The following is a 26,272-nucleotide window of genomic DNA, read 5'->3' as shown; positions in this document are numbered from 1 at the left end:
TTGCCTATGTAATCTATGTACTGGTATGTGACATCATGAAGAATAGAATGCCTTTTTTTTTGGCAGACCTATGTTTAGCTGATGATTTAATTTTTTAGTGATAAACCTTAGCTAGCTTTTAAAATTGAGATTTTTGTGTGTAAGTACTGAGTGACTGAACTATTTTGATTGGTATCAGACAGGTTTAAGGCTGGCTTTACATTTAAAGCTAGCTTTATACATGTTATAGAGTTTTCAATATGAAAGCTTTAATACTGAGAATACCAAGTATCAGTATAATACACAGAATACCAAGAGATTTTTCTGCAATCATGTCTAAAGCACTTTCTCTTTTGTATTTACTATGGGAAAAGTGTTGAACTGGATGCCATGACTTGCAAATTGATCCCCATCTCAATGGTAAAATCAGTAAATGTTTTGTCTGAAAGGAAGAAATATTGATGATTTCTGAATATAAATTCTAACTAGTCTTGGTACAGTGGCCTCCACTTTTCATCTGAGGTCACAGCACCTTTTGTGAAGGATAGCTTGATCCTCTCTAGGCTATTAAGAAAGGAAATGTAGAATAAAGATGCCACCTTGTGGGTGAACTAAATGATGCAGTAGATGGTTCAAAATGTTTAACAAATAGATTCTATGCATTTGGGACTGGCTGCTGGAAATTGAGTTTATTTTTACTTAAACATTTAGATTTATTTTTGGAGTTCATGCTGGTGAATTTTTTGTGAAGTATCTAAGTAACAACGGTTGGACCATGCTGGAATAGGTGTTAAATGACTGCTAAAAATCATGCTGGTAGTCAACACATAATTTTGTCATCAAATTCAATGCACTGTTCCTAATGTATTAAAGCACAATTTTAATGCTGTCTTCCTGACCTGATTGACAAAAACAAACAAACAAAAAACAAAAATCTGAAAAAAGGGAAGACTTTGCAGATATTCCCTATATGAAAACAAAATGGTGATGCATTCAGGTTCCTGCGCTGGAATTCTCAATACATACCAAGATTAACACATTACATGTTTTAATTTGTCATTCTTAACTGTATGCCATGGGATTTCTTGCAGCATTTAACGAAATACCAGGTGTCTACAGACCTTGGTTTTGAATCCCCTTTGCCTTGGGCAGGTTTATATAGAATGATCTGGATTTTTAGGATTTTATTGCAGTGTTTTTTGACTCATTCAGTGGTAATGGCCTCTCACAGCTGTTCTATATGGGGAACACAATTGAGAGAAATGGTACTAATACCTCTATTCTTGTATAGATTTTTGGAGATTCATTAATTTTGGATTTTGCTTTGGAAGATGCATGTTTGCTGGGCACTCCATGCTTCTTGCAAAAGAATCTTATAAACTCTTCAGGGTCACTTAAGCTTGTTTGTGGCATTGTGAATCTTTGATGTGACACTGGTGTAAGGAACACTTCCTGCTTATTTAAGGTACTATGAGCACCATCGTGTTCCTTTGGCTTTGGATTTATTTCTTCCAGGTTTGTCTGTAGGTTTCAGGAGGATTGTTAATGTAGCTGATATAAATACCTTCGTAGGATTCTTCTTTTCAATGAAATTTGGTTCTGATTAGGCAAAATCGACTCCTGTCCTCTCCCTTTTTCATAAACAATTGGGTTAATGCAGGTGGGGGCTCTGCTGTGCAGCTGAGCAAGTCATCACTGGCAATTGATTTCTCCACATCTGGCATCTCAGATTAATTTATAAAGGTATGGTTTTACTACTAGCCAAGAGTTAGAGATAGAACTATTATTTGGTAGCTGGAATGGTGGAGGAATTCCTGACGCTTGGTCACAGCTCTGAAATCTGCTTCTTGCTGGCGTGCTGCCCCCATGAGCTGCTAAGAAGGCTGTGGGAGGCTGCAGTAGAACAGTGTGAGCTCTGCTGTCTCAGGGCTCTCCTGGGGGCTGAATAGTAGTGTGGTGGCTTTTCTTGGCTGATGTTGACCACAAGAGGTCAGGTGTCAAAAAAATCTATTACAGCATACTGTAAAATATTCCTAGCCTGAAGATGTTTTAGGCTGTTCTGTGTTATGCTGTGAGTTATCTACATTGGGCCCCCTTAGGAAATAATCAATGGCATCAGAATCACCCAAGAAGTCAAGCAATAAGTGCCAGATGCAGATTAATTTTTGTGTATGATTGTGCACAACTTTTGCCAAGCTTTAATAACCCCATGCCCCATTATTTCAGTGTTGTTTACATATATTTAAACGTTAGTGCAAGAAATTAGCATCATGTTTGCTGGTTCAAAATCTATTACTGCAGCTGTCTATTTCTAATGTCCTATAAGAGTGCTTTTGATTTGAATGATTTTTCTTATTTATGGCAGCTGAGTATTCTGAACTTAATGCTCTGTGCCCTGCTTAGAAATTATAGGGTATACAAAAATTATACCCTGAAAAAAAAGTTATACCCCGAAATTCATTCAAACATTTAAAACTTATTATGTCTAGCAGAGACAGATTTGAGATTACTGAGGTTTCTGGTTGAAATACTTCAAGCAGAAATCCATACTCCATTAGGTTCTGAAACATTATGTGACCTTAATTTTCCAGGTATTTTGCCTTTCAAGTTGAAGATAGTATTTTAATACTATTTAAGTCTCCTGAAGAGCCTTGTAATATGATAGGATTAAGTTGTGAAACATTTGAACAAAATGAAAGATATAAAGGTAATTTAGGATATTGTGTTTTTAAAAATGTGTAGCAACATAAAGATATGCATCAAATAACACATTGAAATAGGCGATAAAATTTGCATATTTTTGGTGCATTTTCCAGTGAAATTATGTGTACATGCAATCAACCATATTTTTGTATGAAGATCTTTCTTCGCATTTGACTGTTTTGGCAGAGGCATTTCCAGTGATATAAACCCAGGGATTTGTCTTTTATGTTGGGGTGTACTTCATATAAAATTTTACCTGCAGAGCAGATGTAGGATCACATCTCAGAAGATGAAAGAGAATTTTAGAGCTAAGCTTACTTTGTGGGGAAAAAAAGAAGAATTAGTTTTAAAAAAAATCCTACAGAAAAAGTTAGAGGATAAAATTGTTTTCCTATTAATAAATGCAATGTTTTCTTCCAGCAATATTAAATAAAAGGAAAAAGGAAAATCAGCAGCTGGTGGTATGCTCAACTCCATGAGATGTTAGATACGTACCTAATAAATGACATCAATGCCAAAAACCTGGAAAAAAGGAAGAGTATGTAATTGAACTATAAGGGCACTTATTCTGGGTGTGAAGTTATATATATTCATGTGTATATTTGTATATTTTTAAGTATCTCAATGGTTACCCTAAACTTTGGTGGTTTGGGGTTGTTTCCTGATCTAAAAGTCATGTTTTATTCATATACACCAAAAAGGCATTAATGGCAGGGTTTTCTGTAACTGTGTACAACACTGGTTGTTATTACATACTGTAACAACTTCGTGTAGGTTGTCTTATCCAAAGATTTTCATTAATTTGCCCAAAATGTTGTTGAGTGGACCATCCTTTTGACAGGCATGTGTGCTGCTTAACAGATGCTACAATGTCACGATGTGGGTGTCAGCACTGAGACATTTTTCAGTCACAGCTTCAGGTTGGGCATTCTAGTTACTGAGCACAGGAAGGAATGTAAAACATAACCCAGCAGGCAACCATTAATTGCATTTTGCTTCTCTGAGCTGCTGTTTGCCTGCTCCAGGCTGCCAAACACTGAGCTTTTCCCACGGATTTCATTAGCTGTTGCCCAGTCCTGGGAGTTTGCTGCATATTTGGGATCCTTCTCTGAGAGCTGCAAATGCAGGGGTCAGTGGTGGCTACTGAATTGGGTCTCAGTGGCTGGTCCAGTTTTGGTGAAGTCAGAATAAACTCCTTTTGCTGACAAGACTGCCAGTTCTGGTTTTTAAGCGTTGCAAGCTGCCTTGGCACTTGGTGAGTGTGAACATTCACCCTGTATTTCTGCCAAGCTAGGAGTAGGACAACTGTGAGTGCAGAAAGGCAGCCAGGAATCTTGAATCAGAGCTATGAAAAATGATGTCCCCTTTAGTCGCTGCTTGTGGGTTTTATTTTGCCAAAAACTACAAACTTGACCTCTGATTTGCTAAATTTTACTAACTAGCAACTGCAAGCAATCTAAAAAAGGCTGTTTCAAATGATTTAAGATTGTATATTTGTTGATTTTTTTTTCGTTTCATCTAGAAAGCTGTGAAGTTTTGTCTCCTTTACTAAAAGCAATTAGCCCAGCACTCTGAAATGCACAGAATGAAGGGAGGAAGTTAGGAAGATTGTTGAAAGGCAAATGCCATCAGAATATGAAAAGGTTAAAAACTTATAAAAATTTCCATTCTCGGTGGGGTTAAAGAAAATCTTTCTCAGATTTCTAGAAGTATACACCATAACGCATCCATTTACTACTTAGAGTTCTCTTGAGTCGTAATTTGTGTAATCCCATTAGTCCTTATTGAGAGAACAAGCTTTAATCTGATGCTGGAAGGATGAGTCTGTTTTTGTATCTTGCTCTTAAAAAGAACTAAATAAACTTGTGGCCCCTGTTTCTGTCATTTGCAGAATCTCTTCACAGTGTTGTGTCACTTGTAATTGTAATCTTGTAATCTCTGTACTTCTGCGTGGCAAACACTCTCTGGCGTTCTCAAACAAAATCTAGCTTTCCTGTTCTTCTCAGGAAATTCCAGTCACAGATAAAAATGTTTTATCTCATAAAATATTGGGCAAGAATGTTTCTATCTATCATTTTACAAGAGAAGAACAAAACTAAGCTTTATCTTTGAAGAAACAACATGATCTTGTCCTTTTAATAGAAAGAAGAGATCCTTTGCCTGTGAAAATTAAATCCTCCACAGTTTGTAGTTGCTTTTAAAACTCCTCAGCCTGACAGTGAAATTGTGTAATCTGATAATAGCATGCCTGAGGCTTGTGATTTTTTGGACAGTAGTATTAGCAGATGCTGTGCTCTGTTGATTTTAGTCACTTAGGGTTTGATCCTGATCCCACTGACCTGAGTGTAAATGTAGTGTGATTACACTGACTTCACTGGAATTACCATACAGATTTCTGGGTAGCTGCATTTATTTAATCACACTTGTAGTTCTGCTGTGGGCTTTTCAGAAGTCACTAAAGAAAGAAAGGCACAGGTGACTTTTCCTATCTCTTTTTGTCAGCTTTCTTAATGCAAAGAGTGTTTGCTGCTGACCAGTTGTTAGATTTGCCATGTATCTGTCTGTGTGTTTATAATGACGACTCAAGGTCTTGGTGCTAAATGCGCACACTGGGTGACTTTCCCTTGTCTTACAGCCAGTTTGAGTTGCTTTAAGATTCCTGTGCCTTGTCACTAGAATTTCTCTTTATTCATGAACCTTCTCACTGACTTTATAGGCAGTTTGATATGAATATATTTGAGTGTCTGTGGTTGGATGCAGTAATTTGACATGTTCTAGAAGTGGTAAGCTGTTGGCGTTGGTAGGTGGTCATAAATAAAAACTAGCGAAATGTAGGATCTAATCCCGCAGTCATTTTTCCCCCTCTGATGCTGTCAATGGGAGATCTGTCTTTGTAGCAGGGACTAAGGCATCAGGATTGCACAGAACAGAAATTGTAACTTGTTCACAGCAGATTTTGTCGCACAGATGTCTTCAGTGGCACAGACGTGAATGTTTCCTATTTAGTGAAGGCTTTTTCTTAACTCTGGAGGCTTTTCAGACTGGCAAACCAAACTCTCCACAGCAGACCCTTCAGGTTTTTTTCTTATAATATAATAAGGGTAGTTAATTTAAGGCTGAGCCTCATGTGCTTTTTTTCTCCTTTATTTTACTGTCCAAAGAAATTTAATGGGAATCTTGCGCCCCTTTGTTTCTTGTGGTTCTCAAAATCTCCCATTTCAGTATTTTAAAACTCCAAATAAAAGATGTTAATGGATGAAGGTGTTAGATATATCTGTGTTAATAACTACTGACTGCTACTCATAACTGGTGATTAAGTAGTAACCAGTTTATTATTATAATCCCTGATAATAAACTGGTTCACTATATCTTTTATGCATCCTCAGTGTAATTTAGGGATAACACAGAAATGCTAAACAAAATCAAGAGGCGAAAAAAAGGAGGAGAATGAAAGAGGTTTTTGAGCTGTTTTTTTCCTAGTATAAGGGGGGCTGTTTGGGAACACATGTTAAAGCAGGATTTTAGCTGTGTCCAGGCTTGGAGGACCTGCAACACACAGAGAGGAAGGTCACCCCTGTCTTCTGCCTCCTCTCCTTTGTGATTCTGACCTCAGCGGCCACAGAAGAAAGAAAATATGTTGGTCTAAGAGTGAAGGTCACCAGAAGTGTCTGACCAAAGCCTGGCTTTCTCGTGGCTTGGACTGCCAAGTTATTGTTATGGTCTTGTCACTGAGGGCAGGGCTGACCCTGTACTCCAGTGCCTCTGTTCCTTGCTTGGGTAAAATCTGATGCAGGTGTTAAAGGGCTGTAGTGCTGCATAGGACACACCTGGCTCTGGGAATCTCTAGGAATGTGTTAATGTGCTTTTTAGGAATTCCTAGCCTGCTTTCCAGGAATTCACCTCTCAGCTTTCCAGGCATTTGCACTGTGCTTTCTAGGAAATGCCAGCTTCTGCTTTCTACTTACATTTCCTCATGACTTTCCAGGATTATTTCCCCATGATCTTTTGTGTTTTTTTTTTTTTTCCCTTTTGCTGCATCACGATAATTTCCCCTCAATTTACAGAAATTGCCTATGTGCCTTCTGGAAATTTCCTCTTTCGTTTCCAGGAATTTATCTCTGGTTTCCAGGAATTCTCCGTGTCTGCTTGCTATGAATTTAACCTCCCGTGTTTTGTGAATTTTCTTTGTGCTCTCTGAGGCATCTCCCCTCTAGGCAGGTATCTTCCATAGATTTTTTCCTCTGTGCTTTGTAGGAATTCACATTGCATGTTTTAGAAAATTTTCCTTGTGCTTTCAAGGAATTCCTCTTTGCCTTCTAGAAATTTTCTCTGTGCTGCCTAGATATTTTCTCCTGCAAATTCAAGTAATTTCCCTTCTGCTTTCTAAGACATTCTATATGTATTTTGTAGAAATTTTACACAGGTTTTTGAGGAATAAACCCTTTTCTTTCTAAGAATTTCTCACAGGCTTCCTTGGATTTCACCTTTCAATTTCTGGGAATTGCATGCTTTTCATTTAATCAAGAGGGTAAAAGCATGCTACTCACAAATGATTTTGTATTAACTTTTTAACTAGTAAGATCAACTATTTGTTTTGGTTTATACCTCAGGCCTTTTGTGTTGACCTTTTATGCAAGCTGCAATGAGGTCCTGGCCCTGTTTTTTTCTTTTCTAGTTGCTGCTCTTTTGTAAGTAAAATTGTAGGATGAGGCCTCAGTGTGCATTCACAGCTCTTGGAGTAGTTGTCTTCCTGTACCAATCCTTTGCCGTGTAATAATATTTTAGAATATTAATTGTGATAACTGACGTTATCTTAATTTAACAGATAAGGAAAATTGTAGCAGGAGGGTGGTGTAACTTCTCAGCTCCCAAAGGAGCTTAGAGATGATTTAATTTCTAGCTCAATTTAGAAGCAGATATGCCAAAAGTAGAAGAGAACAGTGAGAGCTGAACCCTAGCTTTCTGGTTTGCTTTGGTTTTTTAAATCAAGTTCAGGTATTGCAGATGCTAAAAATCACGGAGAAGTTGAAACAAAATAAGATCTAGAATGTTAGATTCTAATATATTGGCCACATAGCTCCCACCTTCCAACACTAGAAAGTTCAAAGTGGGAGTTCCCAGTTCCCAGTTTTTATCCCTGATGGACCCCCTGTCTCTTGGCTTGTCCACATTTACCAGCAACAGCTACAAACACCAATGTGAGACCTCAGTTCCTTGGACCTCTCACAGCTTTAACTTTCGTCAAAACCACCTACAAATATCTATGGGGTGGGAAAGAAAAATAACTTCAAATTGCTCTTTGGTCACATTGTAAATTCACAAAGGAAAAGAAAGCAGTGTAAATGTAGTAGGGAAATGCCTCTAGGTGCTGAAAGCTCACACATAACAATTCCTTCTCTCTTTCCCTGTTTGTGTCACATGGTATTAAAGAAACAGGTATTAATCTGCTCCTCTTATACAACTTCAAGTTGTATAAAATGTGCTTTTATTATAGTTACCTTGAGTGTTAAGGCAGATGATTTACTTCTGGAGTGTTTGAGATTTTTATCTATCCATGGGGCAGTCTGCTGCACCATTTGCTCATTCTTTAATTGGTTAATTAAATATGCTATAGCTCCTAGTTTCAGAGATTATTAAAAATTTGCAAAATAATCTGTTATGTACACAGAGATGGGGTAGGCTTTCCTGGTGTCTGGCCCTATGGTTCTGACACTCACAAGGGTCTGAGAAAGACCACATGACTCTCATGAGGAGATTAAAACATCATGAATAGAAAATCTTAATCAAAAGCTAATGTAAAATCTGTATTTTTCTTTTTTCTTTTTAATTGTTTTTAATGTTGGCAGCAATTTGGATTAAAAACATGTAGGCCCCCCTCCCTTATTTATTGTTTTGTTGATTTATTTATTTTGAACTTGCAGTATTTTCTTGTGCCTAGACAAAGGATTTATGAAGGTGTTTGTGAAAAAGTTATTTCTCTTTTTTCTTGAATTGTCATATTGATAATATTAAAGAGAAAAACCCATCTCCTTTATTGATTTATCAACAGAAGACTTTACTCCAGTCAGAATTTTTTAAATCAAAAATTTTGTTCAGGAGCAAAATGCAAGATAATTTCAGGATTTTAGCCCTTTCTTAATGGTTTCAGAACATCTTCAAGAGGACAAAAAGATTTCTACATATCATTAAGCTTATCTCTTTTTTGGTGTTAGTTATCACATTTTTTCCCTGGTACATTTCAGAGAATCAAGAACTGTAATAACTTTATCATATTACAGTTAAAAATTTCTTAGATAGCAGGATAGTAAGAGTATTAATATTGTCAGGGACTTAAATATGGAAATAGGGTATTAATCACGTTTCATGTAAATTGCAAAACGTAGGCTATTGAGTGAGATTAGAAATTATCTCATGATAAAAGCACTCTATCAGAAAAGAACATTCTCTTAAGTAGTTATTGTCTTCATGTAAGTATTTTGTACTATTGTTTTCTAATAAGTCATCTGTCATTCAAATAGAAAAGTCCTAGATCTGGGAAGTGAGGGGCTAGGATGGAACCAAAGGGCTTACGGGTGTTCAAATGACATCTGAGATTATCTCTGAGGTGCATCAGAGGCAATGGAGCAGAGGAGATTTTGCAGGATGCCAGCTGAAAACCTGCTCCTTGTTTCTGTGGGAATGCAGGTTGTGTGCTCTCAGCTTAAGCCAATGCTCTCATTTTCTAGCAGCTTGGATCCTTCTTTGAGCTCACTGATGTCTCCCTGTCTGGAATGCCAACACCCTCGTGGTCTCCAGAGACTGAAGCCCCCTTTGTCAGAGGTGAGCAGTGTTGCTCTTCTCACTGCTCAGGGCAGCAGCTCCTCAGCGTAGGGAGTAGCTGCTTGCTGAGGGATGATCCCAAATTTCAGCACTCTGATCTCTGTCCTGCAGAAGTTGAACCAGTTGGAGGCAGTTTCCTGTGCCTCACTTGCAGTAGCTGTTTCCAATGGTAGAATGAGTCTCTTTTATAAAGGTGGGCAGCTTGATGGCACTCCAAGAGTTAAAGGCTTGTTAATCCCCCAACACTTGCACGGGTTGTTTCTTCTCTGTTGTCTGCTGTGGAGGAGCTGAGCTCTGGCCTTCTTGCCTGAAAATGTTTAGCTAAGCTTTCCTCCTTTGGTGGATTTTAATTCCCTCTGTGCCTATTTGTGCAGCTTCTTATTTGACAAAAGTAGACTTCGAGGAATCACCTGAAAATCAGCCCTCCAGGGGAATTGCAAGAGTACCCGAGGATCCTTGCCTTTGTTATCCCTGTTTTGGCAACACTGCTGAAGGATGACTCACATGATGCCAGTTAGAAGCAAAAGTTCATTTTTATTGGATGCTCCAGATCAACAGCTTCCCAGGTTTATTGAAGTATTTTGAAATCCTCTGAAAATGTGTTGTATACCATTTGCTTTGAAGGAAGAATCTATTATAGTTTTGTACTGTCTGGTGGAAAAAAATGTTTGCTTTTTCCATCTCTGAATTCATCCAGAGATTCTATAGCTAAATAAGCTGAAGTATCATTTTTGACTGCATGCTTTTTGTTTTTGCAGATCTGCTGTCCAAACCAGCATGCTGTGTTATGCCAATCCAGTGCCTTGTCAGCATAGCAGACAGCTGTAGTTAGAATACAAGGCTTTTGTGTTCCACCCAGCCCCTCATCTCTCAGGTTTTATTCCACTTCTTTGAGCAGTGGACACATTGCTGCCAGTCTCAGTGTTTTAATTTAATTTGGGCACAGACTATATAAAATGGAACAGATGTCTGAAAGCAGTGAAGAGAAGACCATAAAATGAACCATGTGCTCAGCTCCATTTGAACCAAGCAATGCTGTATTTTTTTTTGTCCCCATTGCCACAAAAGTCACCTGTGACTTGGAGGTACGTGGCAAGAGGATCCAACATAGGGAGAGGAGGTAAGGAGGCTGGAATTGGACCTAATTTTCTTTGCTATGTATTTTTGAGGTGTGTTTTCAAGACTGGGTGTTTCTTCATCTTCGACAGTTACCAGCACTCATTCCTCTAAAGTAAAGTAAAGATTGTATTTCCCAATCAATGAAAAAAAATTAAAGAAAGCAAAATCTCTTCCACAGAAAATATTCTTCAACTCTTTCCCCTAAAAGACATCTTGGCTTTATTTTCAATGGGCAATGAAAGTGTTGGTTTCCAAGAAATTCCTGGAAACACAGGGTGGTAGTTCCATCCAGTAGGCAAGCCAGGAATTAATTCCACAGCACAGAATTTCACCGCCTAAAATAATCCATTCACCAGAAAATAAGTTGAACAAATTAACCCGAAATACTGAACTTTTAAAAAGGCTTTATTTTTGAAGACATTTAAAAATATTTTTAATCTCAAGGTAATGTAATAAATAAAATTAATTGCATAATTTTTTGAACAGTTGTCATGATTGTGACATGATAGTGATATTCATGTGATATCATGCCTCAAGATTGAGTCAATTCTTGCAGAAGGTTTGTCTGCATGAATGTCTCTAGTAGATATATTTTCTTACCACTGTCTAAACTGATGAAGAAATTCATGCTCTTAAGGACTTATTAATCCTACAAATAGCCCAACACACATTAGATTAAGTTTACAGACTTTAAAGGTGTTGTGTTTTGAAAATAAAGCTTTTGTTTTAGGAGTCAGACTTTGCATATGGTGGACAATTCTCTGGTTTTCCTCCCACCCACTTGCACATTGATGTCTTTCAATTGTGGTACTCTTTAGATGTAGAAAAATGTGTAAATGGAATACCATTATAAAGGTGGTAGGTGAAAAAGTTGAAACTGAAGCTGGATTTGAAGTTGATTGTCTTTAATTTCTCAGTAGTTCACTGTCATTGATGTACAGTCTATTTTCTTATCATTCCTGCAGTAGTTAATATTGATGGAGACATATTTATCCTCTATCATAATGTTCTCTTTCATACTGAAGACTTTAAAATTGTTCAGTTGAAGACTTTAAAAGCTTTTGTTGGAGGAGTTCGTTACATGTACATTTAAAAAGAAAATTGAAAAAAGCATTGGAACTGAAATTTCAGAATTAAATGCATTGTCTTGGAAAGCAACATAAATGGGTCCACTATCCAGAAGCACTTCTACACATGCATTTCTTTATATTCATATACCTGGCTATAAAGTAACTACCACCCTAACTTAGAATATCTGAATATGCAACCAATTATTTGCCTTTGTGACTTATGTGGAAAATGTGAGTAGGAGGAACATGCAAAGTCTCAGCAAGGAAAATGAAGATGTGTACCCATAAATGTGGGTCACAACTGCAAAAGCAGTGTCAAATTGTATTGGATAGTCAGCCCTAGCAATTGAAAATGTCATATCTCTCTAGATATGTTACTGGCATCTAAACACTCTCCACTTTTAGATCTCCCAGAAATTTATGAAAATGCATGAGAGATTCCTTAAATGACACTCTTTTCAAAGAAAATATGCTTGGGAGTCTGTGGGGTTTTTTCAGTATTATATTCAGGAACAGCCACTTCATTAAGGACAGTTTTTAATGTGTACATTCTCAGTTATGGGCAATTTTTGCAATTCCCAAGTCATAGGCATCATGGAAGGTGGCTTTGTTTCTTGCTTTTTGTTTTATTTGCCAGTAGCGTTTACAAAGTGACTACCCACTCACTTGGTCTAGTTTCCAAGAGGGCACCTGTGGAATTTCTGGAAATTAGTGGGGAAATGCATGAACAGCAGCTGGGAAACTGGGAAGACGCTGGGAAATTTTCTAGGAAGCACTTAGTAAATTCCTGAAAGTTGGGACAGAGTTACAGAGGCAGATTTTCCAAAAAAAAAACCAAAAACAACCAACAAAAAAAACCCCAACAAAAAACCACATGGGGGAAGATACCTGCATAGAAAGGGGAGATTTTCTGAAAAACCAAGTGGTACAGCCTAGAAAGTGGAAGGTAGAAAAAGGAGGAGAGCAGCCAAAGTGAATACTTTCAACAACACACTTATGATTTCTAGGAAGTTGGATGGGGTTACCCAAAAGCACACGAGAAAGTCTTATAAAGCAAAGGGGGAATTCCCAAAAGTCTTGCGCAAAGTTATGGGCATGGGGAAAATGGTGGAAAGTGTGGAATATGTGGAAAATTTCCCAGAAAGCTGGGGATATCCCTTGAAAGCAGTGGAATGCACTCCTGCAAAGAACAAGGTAAATTCCTATGATTTGGGGTGTGCATGGGCACTCCTAGAAACCAGAAGGGGAATTTTCCAGAAATCATGTGGGAATTTTATGGAAAACAGAGAAGAATTCCAGGCAATGACAGGTGGCAGTTCATGATACTTTTCAAAGTGAAGCAGAAAACTTGTACCAAACTCTGCAAGATGCTGATCCTAACTAAGACTTACAGCAAATATGCATGAAGACTGAAACATATTGAGTAGAAAATACTGCAAATATTTTTGTTGGAAAAATCAGATGGCTTCTCTGATAATGAAAACATTTTTTGAACATATGACAGCAAGGTTTAGATTAGTTTATATTAATAATCAATACAGTAAGATTTTTTAATAGTTACAGTACTTTCTATGATTTTCTGTTTTTTGATGGAATTCATCCATTTGGAAGGAAACTAGAAGGTGGCAGCCTTGGGGTAATAACTGAAGTGAAACACAAGACTGTCAAAAAATAAGCCATTAAAAAAAACTTCAGGAAAAGGGTAAGTATCTTGTAGATGTGTGGTATTCTTTAAATTATTCCTAGCTTTCTTACTATCTGATGATTCTCCTCTTCCAATATCTGTTTGAGCACCAGGTCATATAAGATACAGAATTTCACTTTTCAGTTATGGAGATGTTTATTTTAATTTTTCAGGTAGTCCTTTGTGTCTCATTCATTGCCCCTGTGGCAGAAACCTAAAGCTGCATAAGTTTTGAAAACATTCAAAATCTTCTGTCCATCTGTGTAATTTAGGGCTCTTATTCTTTCATGAAAGAATAATTGAGAATATATTTGCATATTAGATTGCAAAGTAACCAAATATCTTTGAAGGATATAAGCAATTGTTTCTTAGTTATTTCTTAGAGTAAGGTAAGGTAAACTAGGGTAAAAATAAGGAACAGAAAAGTGTTCCATTCACAAATCAGTATGAATACCACAGTGAAAATTTTTGTGGCTGAGCTGACAGATAACATTTCAGGACTTTATAATGGCAGCAGGTATTATAAATTCTGCAGTAGGATATGTAAAACAATATCTGCTGTTAGCTGCATGTAGGATTTTTTTTTTCTTGGAATATTGAATTGTTTGGGAGTCTCATTTGGTTGAAGTATTGCAGTTTTAATTCCTAGTTGCTGAAAAGTTACATTTTACTTTATTTCAAGGGTTGGTAATCAGGCTTTCTAAAAGCCATTTTTAAAGCATTAAATGGAAGAGGCATTAAGCTAAATCCATACTTAGCCCTTGATTTAAAATCACTGTAATTTTGTACGTTTTAAAAATGCATATGTTTTGAAAGCTTGAGGGTTTGTTGTAGTAAACACAATACTGACAATATTTGTGGCTGGTCAATTGTCCTTTTTCCTCTCTCCATAAAATACTAAGTGTGTTGGGGTTCTAGGTCATCACTACAGATGGAGCATTGCAATTAATTATACTTCGTTATGACATTAGAAGAAACTAAACTCAGAGAGAACTAGATTATTACATTCTCCCTTTTATTAATATTAGCAGACATATCTTGTAATGGAGCTGTGTGAGGATGGAGAACTTAAAAAAAATGCTTTGTGGTAAAGGGCATTTTAGAGAAAATGAGACAGGACACATCATTCAAAGCCTTGCATCAGCAATACCGTTTCTGCACAAAAACTATAATTACATTCCTCTGTTTCTCCCATATGTTCATTGATTTTGAGTGTTCATACATTTAAAAACAGTTACTGATTGATATTTTATCTATTATTTATTTCATAGGATAAAAATAATCCCGTAAAGAAGAAGTAAAATATACTACATGAATGCATTTTTGGAACTGTACTTTTCTTACACATGCAATATGTGCTGCCATTTTCTTCTACTTTGCTTTCTGTACCAGCTATGGCAATAACTGTGTTATTATTTCTTAGCTTGCAACTGCTTTGCATTATAACTTTAACTTAGTTCGGTTGTTATATGCACAGTGTATTACAGGAGGTAAAAAAGCAGAAATGGATTGATCCTGATACTTCCTCACAGCATATGTTACATTTAGGGTTCAGTAAACATCAGAATTTCCATCTAGCACAAGAACCATTGCAATTCTGCACAGTCCACGACAGAATTAACCCATCCAGCCAAAACTTTAGATTTTGTAGGTGGTGAAGGACTTGGAATTCTTGAGTTTTTTGCAAAGAAATGATTAAACTCTTTGTTGCAACATATCACTTTCAGGAACCCTTCCTTTACCTCTTTTTCCAGAGAGTTATATGGCATTATGGAATGATGCCTTTTTTAAGGCCTTGTTTCTTCTGGGCCATCATCAAAAGAGCGAAAACCCTTGACTAGTTTGGTATGTAAAAATGAATTTCAGGTATGAAAATATGGGCAAATTTGGTAAATACACAAGATAAACTGTACTTTTTTTTGTTAGATGATGTCAGATAATCTGATTTTAAAAGACCAAACCATTATGTATTTTTTGCCTTTCTTACAGGATTGTGATGAGGAATGAGATTTCAAAATTTTAAATTCTTATATGACTCCCTGGGAGAAGTGAGGAAGATGGTTTTTGTTAGGCTGCCGCTAGTTTAGAGTAAAATGCATGGGAACTGCTCATAGGAATTAATCAAAAGATTTTAAAATGTTTCTGTCAGAATACGTTCACTGTAACTGATAATATTTTATTTCTTACGCTCTCTTGGCAGGTATTTTTCACAGAGATCTAAAAGTGGAAAACATTTTTGTTAAAAGCAGTGACATCAATGAAGTAAATGAAGTGAAATTAAACATAAAGGTAAGATTAAAATTGTAGGAGTTCGGCTTCAAGAACCATTTTTAATATCCAGGTATTACTGGGAGACCCATCTTTGATACCTATTAGTAGGTTTTGAAATGAGTTACTAAATGGTGTTATTATGAAAAAAAATCATTTGGAAGCTAAGAGCCACTGTTGAAAAGAGTATTTTTTTTTTTAATGGTAAGTACATTTCTTGGTCAATTAAGAAAAAAAAATCCTTAAAGTAACCATACCTTGGTCATGCAGATCTACATTTGCATAGTCCCAAGCCATTAGTTACCAGAAAACAGCAGGTGCTCTGAAATGTAATTAATATTTATATTAGGAATGTTTTCAATTTAAAGTAAATCTGTTAGTAATTCAGAAACAAAAGCCTATTTAGACTGTATCTTGATTGAAATACAAGTATATTATAGGATTCTTTTGATATTAATAAATATTTGCCACCTAAACACAATGTTCTATATGCCTCCATCTCCTTTTGTATTGAAGAAAACAGTCTTTGATGTTTTATACATCATGTGTTCATTGTGCATCACTAATTTGCTGTTTTAGTAGTAGTTACTGTTGAAATGCAGGCATCATCTTGTACAACTAAATTGTTGGATCAGGAATTTACTATCTGGGATAGAAGACTCCAGGCTGAGAAGCATTTTAGATACTGAAGTGGACAACTCAGTAATTTATAATGGATAAATTCAGACTGCAAAACTGTTTTTTGTTTCTTAGATCTGTGTATTTTTTATATAATCTCATGGTCATTTTAAGAAACATCCTTGTGTATTTCTCTGTACACTTCAGTTTGGGGCAGTGTGTGCCTTTCTTCCTGAGAGAAGGTAGGTAAGGCCTTGATAAATTTCTGTCTTTTCCACAGGTTTTCCATCCTTTCAGTCAACTCACCGCTTCCATCAATAGAAACCACCATGGCCAGCTGTTCTTTTTTCATGGCCTTGCTTTATGTACCCATTTGGAGCTGCAACTAGCAGGCTCTGTCATTTCTCCTGCCAGCTGCAAGTATTTTTACTATGTTCCATCCTGTGAATGAGGTCAGATCTTCCCTCACTTTGCTTGTTCCTCTCATTTTAGAGGAGAATAACTTCTGAGTGACTTTACTGGGAGAAGTGGAAAACACAGAACCAAGTCCCAAAGCTGGTGTGGCCAGCAGCACTAATGTGATTACAGGAAAGGAGAGGTCCATCACACAATGTGAGATAAAACCCAAAACAAAACAGCTAAAACCAACATTTAAGTGCTTTAGACTTTCAGGCTTGAGGCAGCTAATGTTACATGTCAGGCTTAAGTTCACAGGCTCCTATTTTTGGCTGTGAGAAAGTCTTCCTGGATCTTTATGATTTTCTGGTTTGGGGCAGGATGATGCAGACAGAAAGATGAGACAAATGCAGACGTGGCTTGCTCCTGGTGAGAGAGGTTCTTCCATATGGCACACGAGTACATGGCACAGGTGCATACTGGCATGGGGCTGAGATAAAATTTCTTAATATGTATAGAAAGACCTACTTTTTCCAGCTACCTCTCAGTATCAGAACTTTTCTTCCTGAGCTCACAGATACTGATATCTTCAGATGTATGTATTGTCTCACAGACTCTGATATGAAAAGTAAAACATATAGAAGTATGCTGAAGAATTTGACTTCTCCATGAATAAGGCTTTATAAACAGGATAAAACACTACCTTGTTAAAAAAAACCAACCAAACAGCATTGTTTTCTACCCTTTGAAATGTCCTCTTAATGGACAGTTGATGAGTAGTATATTTTTGGTTAAGGCTTTTTTTAACTCTGTATGACTCTGGTGGTAACCTCTTTCTGGTGACATAGAGCTAATTTGTGACCTCTGATGTGCTGCAGAAAAATATAAGAATCTCTAGATAAACAGTGGGAATAAATAATAACCAATGTTTTTAGACAATTTCCATCCCAAAACTGTGACTACCCCAGAGTAGGGGACTGATTAATATTTGATGGTGACATAGAAGTTGAAAAACCCTCAACGCCACAAAAGCAGATGATTATGACATAGCCTGCCCAAAGGACATGCTTTTCAGGGCTTTTCCCTTGTTTGTTTAGGCAATGAAAACTTTGCATTCCAAAACATAATGATTTGTAACTTTTTCTGATTTATACTGCATGCTATAACATACTTCACTCCGTTATTCAACATAGCATTCATTTTTTAAATTCTGTGGAGTCATTTCCTCAACAGTTTATACCAGCAAATTTCACAGCTTGCTCATTACAAACCGAAGCAAAAAAGAAATCCTTTTGGGGGAAAGATAATTAGTCCTTCCAACATTCTGATTTATTAAATACTAGTAGCATTAAATATTCTTTAAGTGAGGGGGCTGCGCAGAATAGTTTCCAATTTACCAATCATGACAGAAACATAGAGTCTCATCACTGCGAGGGGCCTTGAGTTATTTGATTTATTTCTCTGTCCAAAGGAAGAAGCAGCTGTACCGAGGTCATTTCTGATGAATATTTGTGCAAAGTGTACTTAAAGACCTCCAGTAATGGAGACTCCATAATCTTCCCAGGCACTCTATTCTGATGCTTCATTATCCTCCTAGAAATTTTTCCTGCTGTCTGCCCTGAACCTTCAGCTTGACAATCAGCTTAAACTTATACCTGCAGGCCATGATCTAATCACTTTTTTCATTATAAAGTTTCGGTTAACTCACCTGCAGCCACGTAATTGCTCTTGCTGACCTAAGGGAGGTGGTGGAATCCTGCGCATGGGAAAAGGAAAAGGATGCAACTGCAATTCACATTTTCAGACTATTATTTCCTCCCCTATGCAGCACAGATATCAAGAACAGGTAGGCAGCCTCCTATTGTCAGCAATCTGTTATTTCACTCTGTCTCATTTTCTTGTTCCTTAAAGAGGTCTGACAACTGCAAAACATGCCTTGACACAGCCTTCCACTTTGACAATAAACAAGTTACACTTGTTTTCTGAGAAGCATTTTTTTGTGGACCTGTGCATTGCTCCGGTGATATTTAATGTATTAAATTATTACATTAAAAACAATAATTTGGATTACAAAGTAATTTAAGGGAAACAGCATCAAAATTTTTACTAAAATAGAAATGTGTGACATTTTATGTTCCTCTTGTAACCCCAAAGCCTGTCTGTCTGTGCTGCATGGAGATTTGCTGCTTACAGGTTCATAATATCTGTTACTCACCTCTTTGTTTTCTTCTAGGTGCCTATTAATTCCTGTATTTTCCTGGGAGTTAATAGAATATTTCTATAATCCTTTGATGCCAACCTTTTTACTCTCTTAGAGATAGATACCATGATTGCCTTTTTCAGTTTTCAAGTATTTTATCTGCCTTCCACTAATGGTTCTTGAAGAGCTAATAGCTCTGAAAAGTCTTGTCACTTTTAAAGTACTCCAGAATGAATTTTATCGGTTATGGCTGATTTTAAAATTTCCAACTCAAGTACTTGCTAACCTTTCTCTGCTCTGTAAAAGACTGAGGTCTTGCCCCTTTGTCATTGATATTGATTGGACTATCCACTGCTTGCACTTGACATTTTGGTTAAAATTGATGCAAGAAGACATTAAATACATTTGCCTTCTAAGTATCATCAATCAGTTGCTTTCTTGGTTGAATACAGCACCCATGTCTTTATTCACTGTCTTCCCACCACTCAAATTCTTATAGATTATTTCATTTTGAGTTACATCCCTTTCCTAGTTGCTCCTCATTTTTTCTTTCAGATTTTGCCCCTCTACACTTATATTTTCCGTTTGGTCTTATTTCCATTTTTTGTATCCTCCCTTCTTCTGTGTGAGACTCATGGGAATTTAAAATTTAATTAGACTTGTTTAGTAACAAAGAAAAAGTTATTTTTTCTGTTCTGTGATTATTTTGCTTTTGTTGCATACATCTGAGTTGTTTTATAACCTAAGACTTTGTACATGGAAATGTGGATACAGACAAAGTTTCACAACCTCCTCTTTTCTGGATTTTCTTAGTTGGATTTTTCTATTCACTTTATTTTCAGGAAATTACTAACTTTCTGAGTTGGTAATTTTATTTTGTGTAGGATGTGTATTTAAGGATATAAATGTATATGATTTTGGAAATTTTCCCAGTACGTTAACACCATTAACTACTGATAGTTTAAAAAGTTGTCAAAATGATTGATTAAAAATTAGTCCCTACAGCAGGTTTGGCCAGTTTTATTATTGCTTAGAATTTCCTTTAGAATCATATTTAGCAGTTGTGGTATTATCAAACTATTAAATTAACCATTTCAAAATCCTTGTCATAATAATTAGATATCTGAAGTTTGGTGCCTACCTAAGACATAAAAAAAATTTCTGAGTTCACAGTTCAACAGGCTTTTTTTTTATTTGGTGGGACAACATCAAGAAAAATATTCACTGTTGATCTCTCCTTCCATTGTGTGAAGGTTCTTATATTTTGTCCTTTACTGGGACTAAGTATGTCACCTCCTTTGATTCTGGAATTAAAACCCATACATCTTGCTGTCAACTCAACCACATCTCCCATGATGCAGCAGATAAAATGAGATGGCCCCAAACAAGGGTCTTACTGACATGAACTGAAATCATATAAAGTGAGTAGTGAATAGGTTCTAATTTGTGAATTTTAATCTAGGACTGAAATAGAAGGTTTGATTTTTTTTTTTTGAGAGTATTTTGGCACTTATTAATCATCTGATATGATCAAGTAAACAGAGTCTGTGTGTTTTGCAAGAACCCTGTGTTCTTATATGCTACCCTTATGTCTGGTAGAAAACCAAGTTCATGGGGTGTCTTGCAGTACTTTATAAGTCAGTGTGTTATGAATGCTGCTTTAATATCTTACTGTGGAGAAGAAGAGTACTAAGTTTAATCACACAGCTAATGTCACAATGTCACCACCCCCTTAACAGCTAAATGATAAAAGTGAGGACACATCAGCATGAATTGTTAAGGCCTGTACATTATTCATTTAAACATCTGCTGTTGGTTCCTCTTTACATATGGGAATAAATTATACCACATCAGCACATTCTTCATGCTTTGTGTTTAAGCATTTAAAAGTTTTTTTTTTCTATTATTAATATTATTTTTTCTGCTTGGTTGGCAGCCCATGAAGTTATCAGTGCCTGTGACTACAGCCAACAGTGTGACATTTGGAGCACAGGTGTCATTATGTACATGCTGTAAGTAGCTTGTAAAAGTAATATAAAATGTGCAGGCCCATTTATAATACAAGTACTTACAATTTTGCACTGAAATAAAAAATAAGCCTGTGTGCTAAATCTTCAAAAAGAGTGAACTTTTATAATTGCTTGTATGTAAGCAATAAAAATTTCTATGCAAAATGAAGTAAAAGATGGAGTTCAGTATTAAAAACTGAGTATTTGATTTATGGACCACTAAATAGTCTGCAAATAACAGAATATTGCAGTGAAATACCATATAATCAAACTGACAGTTTAGGCCTCTCTTTTTCATTGTGGTGTGGATCTATAAATGAGGACTGAGTAGTTGATTTACAGATTATTGGTAAAGTTCTGACATGGATTGCACAAACTGTGCGATCAGGTTAAAGGCTTTTCTTGTCCACCTCTGGCTGTGGTAACTCTGGAACTGAGATGTTCCAGGGCTGCCAGGTCTCCCTGTACAGGTAAACTGTGTATCTTGGAAGTTTATTAGTTTGCCGGTATAAGAGGAAGAAATGAAACTTTACATTTGTAAGACTACATGGATATTTGTATTGAAGTCTTTCATAATTTAAAACATTTTTCTTGGCTACAAAGTAATTATTCCTCTCTGAAAAATCTTAAGCCACCTACACTAGCTAAAAAATATGGAAAGGTACTCCAGTAATTGAAAATGAATTCTTGTAAAATATGTAAATTCCTGGGCATATGATGCAACCAAAATGTCGCATTTTTTTCAGGGATGTTTTTCTGTCATAATCCATTTGAATGCTTTTTCTCCCCACTTTGTGTTTTTCTTCTCTCAGTTGCCACCAGATAGTGCTTTGGTGCCAGTGTTTTAGAGCACCACATGATTTCATTGGTTATTATTTCTGTTCTGTGATTGTTTTGCTTCTGTTGCATACATCTGGGTTCTTTTACAACCTAAGACTTTGTACATGGACATGTGGATACAGACACAGTTTCACGACCTTCTCTTCTGGATTTTCTTTGTTTGATTTTTCTTTTCACTTTATTTTGTTACCTGAGCTTATTTTCTGTACAATTAGCTCACTTTTCTTCTTGTGACAGTGAAAAGAACTGCTCATAGCTTTATTGCCTTTATTTTTATTCATTTTTTTGTTTCTAAAATCCACGCGTACAATTTATGCTGATACAGATTGAGTTTTATTGTACTTAATGATATTAATGTCTGCATCATAGCACTGGGATTTGTAAAACATAGTAGAGTTAGAGTATATTACAAAATGTTTGGTAGAACTGGGGTGCTTCAACTGGCTAATAAGAATCCAGAGCTGTGCCTACAATCAGCACAATTCACAGCTCAGAACTTGTAAAATTCAGAGCACTGAACTGTGTTGATTGCAGCTGGAGTTTAGAACTTCTGACCTTCTTCCTTAATTAGCAATATAAATATTTCTTAAAATTAGCATTTTGTAATCACAACAGTGTCAGAACAAAGTAGCATTAATTCACCCCTTGTTGTGTTGACTACCCAAGAATGAAAACACCGTGTATAAATTAATAGAATGCAATTCACACTCCTTTTTATTGCTTAATTTGAAAACAGTAATACAAAAGCCATAAGATCATCTTCTGATTTTAATTCTGCTTTTGTAAATTGCTTTCCTTCCCACCCTGAATAATGGCTCGTGCTCCTCTAATGGGCTTAAGGACACTGTTAGAGGCATTATTGCCACCAGCGCCGCTTTGACCCTTTCTGGCTCCAGCCAATGCTTCCCTGCTGAATCCCTGGCTGCCTTGGCTCCCTCGTCCATGCAGATGGCATATTCCATCTTGGTGCCAGGGCTGTTAGTGCCACCACAGGCTGTGTCTGCACCTAGATGAGGACACAAGCCCCGAGGTGACTCTAGAACTCTTGTTAATGAACAGAGTTTCCTCTGCACGGTGGGGTAAGGCCAGCCTGTGGATTTTTATGTGCAATCTAAGGTGTACTCTACACTTCCCATTTAATTTCTATCTTAACACATACTAATAGAAGCATCCACAATAGTAACCAGCAAAAAGAAAATCCATTAAAATACAAAAGTGTGCCAGCACATTGAAGGATTAGAGCAGCCGGAGTCCTGCTGCCTGTAACGCTCCCAGACTGTGGCCTGTGTGCTGCTGTTTAATAGGAAAGGGTCAGGGGATTCTTTTTCCTGGGAAATCTGCACTATTGGATTTCTTCCTCATTCTTCCAGGTGTGCTCTAGCCCCCACAGTAGTTCTCAAAAACCTTTGTGCAGCTGAAGAAACCTGGGATGCCTAATAAATTACTTCCTGCATTACAGCAATAAGAAACCTATTAAGAAAGTGTGGTAATTCTTGCTCCTTTCTAAAGGCACAGAAAATTTCTTCAGAGATTTTCGAGGTGCCATGTGATATGTTTCACCTACTTAACTTGATTTCTTCAGCTGAAGTTATCTGTTGTCTGTCACTGCCTTAGTCTGGAGAGAATTTAGTCCTGTCTGTGCATAGCAGAATAATGGGCATTGTCACCAGCCAATACTTAGGGTATCATGTCCTGAAATGAATGCATTCTGCCCCTTTTCTGTTCCTTAAATTGAGTTCCATGTGGATTTAAGTCCTGAGGGAGATTGGGAAGAAGAACTGGAGGATAAAAGAAAACCTCAATTTTTGTCAAAGATATTTTGAGATTAAAAGTTTTGGGGAAAATGCACGAAAATATTAATTTTATCTTTAACCTGAAAAATTAAAACCGTGTGAATAAAACAACACAGTGTTTTGCTTTGATATAAAGTGACAGGCATCCTTCACCAGGATGTGACAACTACATTTTTCAGCACTGCTTTCTGCGTTTTGGGAATAGAACTAAAAAAAATATTTGCTCCAAATAATTTATTTGATGAAGTTAGCTTCTTTTTTTGTTGTTTGTTTGTTTTAAATGGTCACAAAAAGGAGTACTAGCTTCTCAAAAGTATTTGCTATATAATTCTTGCAAGTCAGTTGTGCGTGGATAGTATGGAGTTTAATCTTTGTTAGTTTTGATTGCAAACACAGGCCACATGATATGGTTTTCCATTCCATGTGATTACTAAAACACAGATCAATACTTACTTTCAAAGTATATTCTCTAATAATCATTTAAAGTTGATGTTTCTGGTTAATTTTCCTGCTGGCACATAGTCACAGAAACCCAATACCAAGTGTCTGATATTGAAACTTCTTTTTTTATAGGAATACATTTGTTTTTAGTTTAATACATGTTTCCTTTTTTCTTATTTAATTGTTTCCACATCGTTAAGAATACAGTCAGTGTAAAGGAAGCAGATGACACAGAAAGATTAAATTGAATACTGCATGTATTCAAATATTTTACTCAAAATAACAGAAAATAGATACAGGACAAGAATACAGCTTAGGTATATTTTTATGAACATGTGTACTCTTAAAATAGACACTTATGGTAGGTTTTCACATTTTTCTGACATTTCTTTTTTATTAACATATTTCTACTGATAAATAACATTTGATGGGGCCAAACAAGGCAACAGTCACACTACATAGGTAAAGGCATATCTAAATTGCAGAACAAAGAGTGAAGAATTGAAAATTATGCCTTGTTTCTCCTAGTATTTCTGCTTTATTTTTTTGTGCTGAAAAATATGTCTTTTGGAGAAGTAAAATTATATTCTAGACTTCTGTAATTTTTCTGTGAAACAGAGCTGCTTTAATTTACTCTTACTCTATGAAGAATAGCATCCTAGACTGAGCATTTAATACATTTCATGGATTTTAAGAATTTAGAGCTGAGTTCTGAACATCAGTACAGTTGACTTTAGGGATACAAGTGCCTACTATATATGGCAAATTTGACTTATATAAAAAAATCTACAGAATAAAAGCCTACAGATCAAAAGTATCTAGTAATTTTTGTAATGCATCCATGATTTGTTTGAACTAAACCCTGTAATTAGAAAGACAGCTCACTGGGCCTCCAATGCCCCAATTGAGAGTGGTCTGTTTTGTCTTGTGGCTGTTTCAGTTCTTGTGACTGTTATTAACCCACTAGTCTAAAAACATTGGCAATGAATTACTGATGGTTCTTATCACTGCAATGTAGTGGTTGTTAGTACAGAATTGTTGAGTTGTTTGATGGAAGACATTACTCGGACATGGAATAGAAAGAAATTAGAAGTACCCAGTGTGTGCAGTAAACATTATTTCTGAGATAGAAACACTGCACACAATGGCAGCAAGTTACCAAGGATTTGGGTGGGTGAATTAGGGAGTAAAATACTCTGTGTGCTCAGTTTAATATTTCCTAGCTGGTACTTCAGTTGTTTCTTAGTAAACCTTTGGCTACTACTTAAAAAATCCTTACAACAGCAATTACCTTTTACCTCTGTGGATACCTAATCACAAAGATTAAATCACCTCTAAACCTCATAGCCTTTCTCCTTTAAATCTCACTGAGAGACACATTTTTAGAACTTGAGTCACTTTTGTAGAGTTCTCTGAAGTTTTCCCAGTCCTGCCAACTTTTTGATTTCGGAGTGATCCCATAATACACATTTTTTGTGAAAAATACTAGGTATTCATTCACTGACCCTAATTTTCTTGTACCTTTTATTGAAAGCTTGGAAGAAAAGCTTTTGAAATAATAAGAAGGGAAGACCTCTGCTTTGAAAAATTTGGTCTGGGAAATAGTTACCAAGGCTGGTAAGTGCATAATGCTCTCACAGAATAAATGTTGACTACATTGCAATGAATTCCACAATTACAGTAGTTGTGATATTTTTCTTAGCTTTTAAGTAGTACATGTTTTCTGAAAAGCAAAATTGTTGGTAAAAATAAATTGACATAAATTATATTGTGAACAAATTTCATAGCACTGTAAGAAGAAAGGTCTCTGCTGTATTAAAGCACTCAGTTGAAAATGTGTCTCCTTAGTAGAAATGAGAGGTTTAAAGTTGTGGTTTTCGTTCCTAGAAGAATAAGTTTTGCAACTACTTCTGAAAGTTGATGCTGTTCACCAAATCACAGCTAATGAATTGCTTGATTACCAGTGGATAACCGAATTTTGAAGAGATGCAATTTCTTTCTCTGGTATTATACCTCTTATTTTATGGTACGTAAAGTTGCTCTATTGCCTCAGTGGAACCCAGAAGGTTGGAAAATTTTAAAAAAATGCCATCTAAACATCATAACACTTGTTAGGGGTCTGATCCAAAGCTCCCAAATCCGTTAGCATGTTTTACTTGTATCCCATGGGCTTCTGGTAAACCTGTTAACTAGGAGAATCTTTACACTGTATTACTTGCCCAAACCAACTTTATCTGGTTTCCCACAGGTTTTGACATAATATGGAAGTATGGGTTTGGGTCAGGTTTGATTAATTCAACAATAAAACTTTTTTTTTCTTTTTTTTTTTTAAT

The 26,272-nt window shown here is 36.3% G+C and overlaps 1 protein-coding gene across 1 annotated transcript; it reads left to right on the top strand.

The window, feature by feature from the left end:
- Positions 1-12,785: 12,785 nt before the first annotated feature.
- Positions 12,786-25,921, top strand: STK33 (serine/threonine kinase 33; the record flags this gene model as incomplete). The annotated part of the gene is given in 8 exon segments (XM_084208713.1): positions 12,786-12,884; positions 14,406-14,441; positions 14,443-14,542; positions 15,575-15,663; positions 18,254-18,374; positions 20,793-20,868; positions 24,880-24,884; positions 25,836-25,921. Coding segments are annotated over 8 exon segments (612 nt in total).
- Between the last annotated feature and the right edge of the window lie 351 nt (positions 25,922-26,272).

The sequence above is a fragment of the Fringilla coelebs genome, assembly GCF_963513975.1.
Source record: "Fringilla coelebs genome assembly, chromosome: 6".
NCBI classification, from domain to species: Eukaryota; Metazoa; Chordata; class Aves; order Passeriformes; family Fringillidae; genus Fringilla; species Fringilla coelebs.
This window is presented reverse-complemented; position numbering and strand designations above follow the sequence as displayed.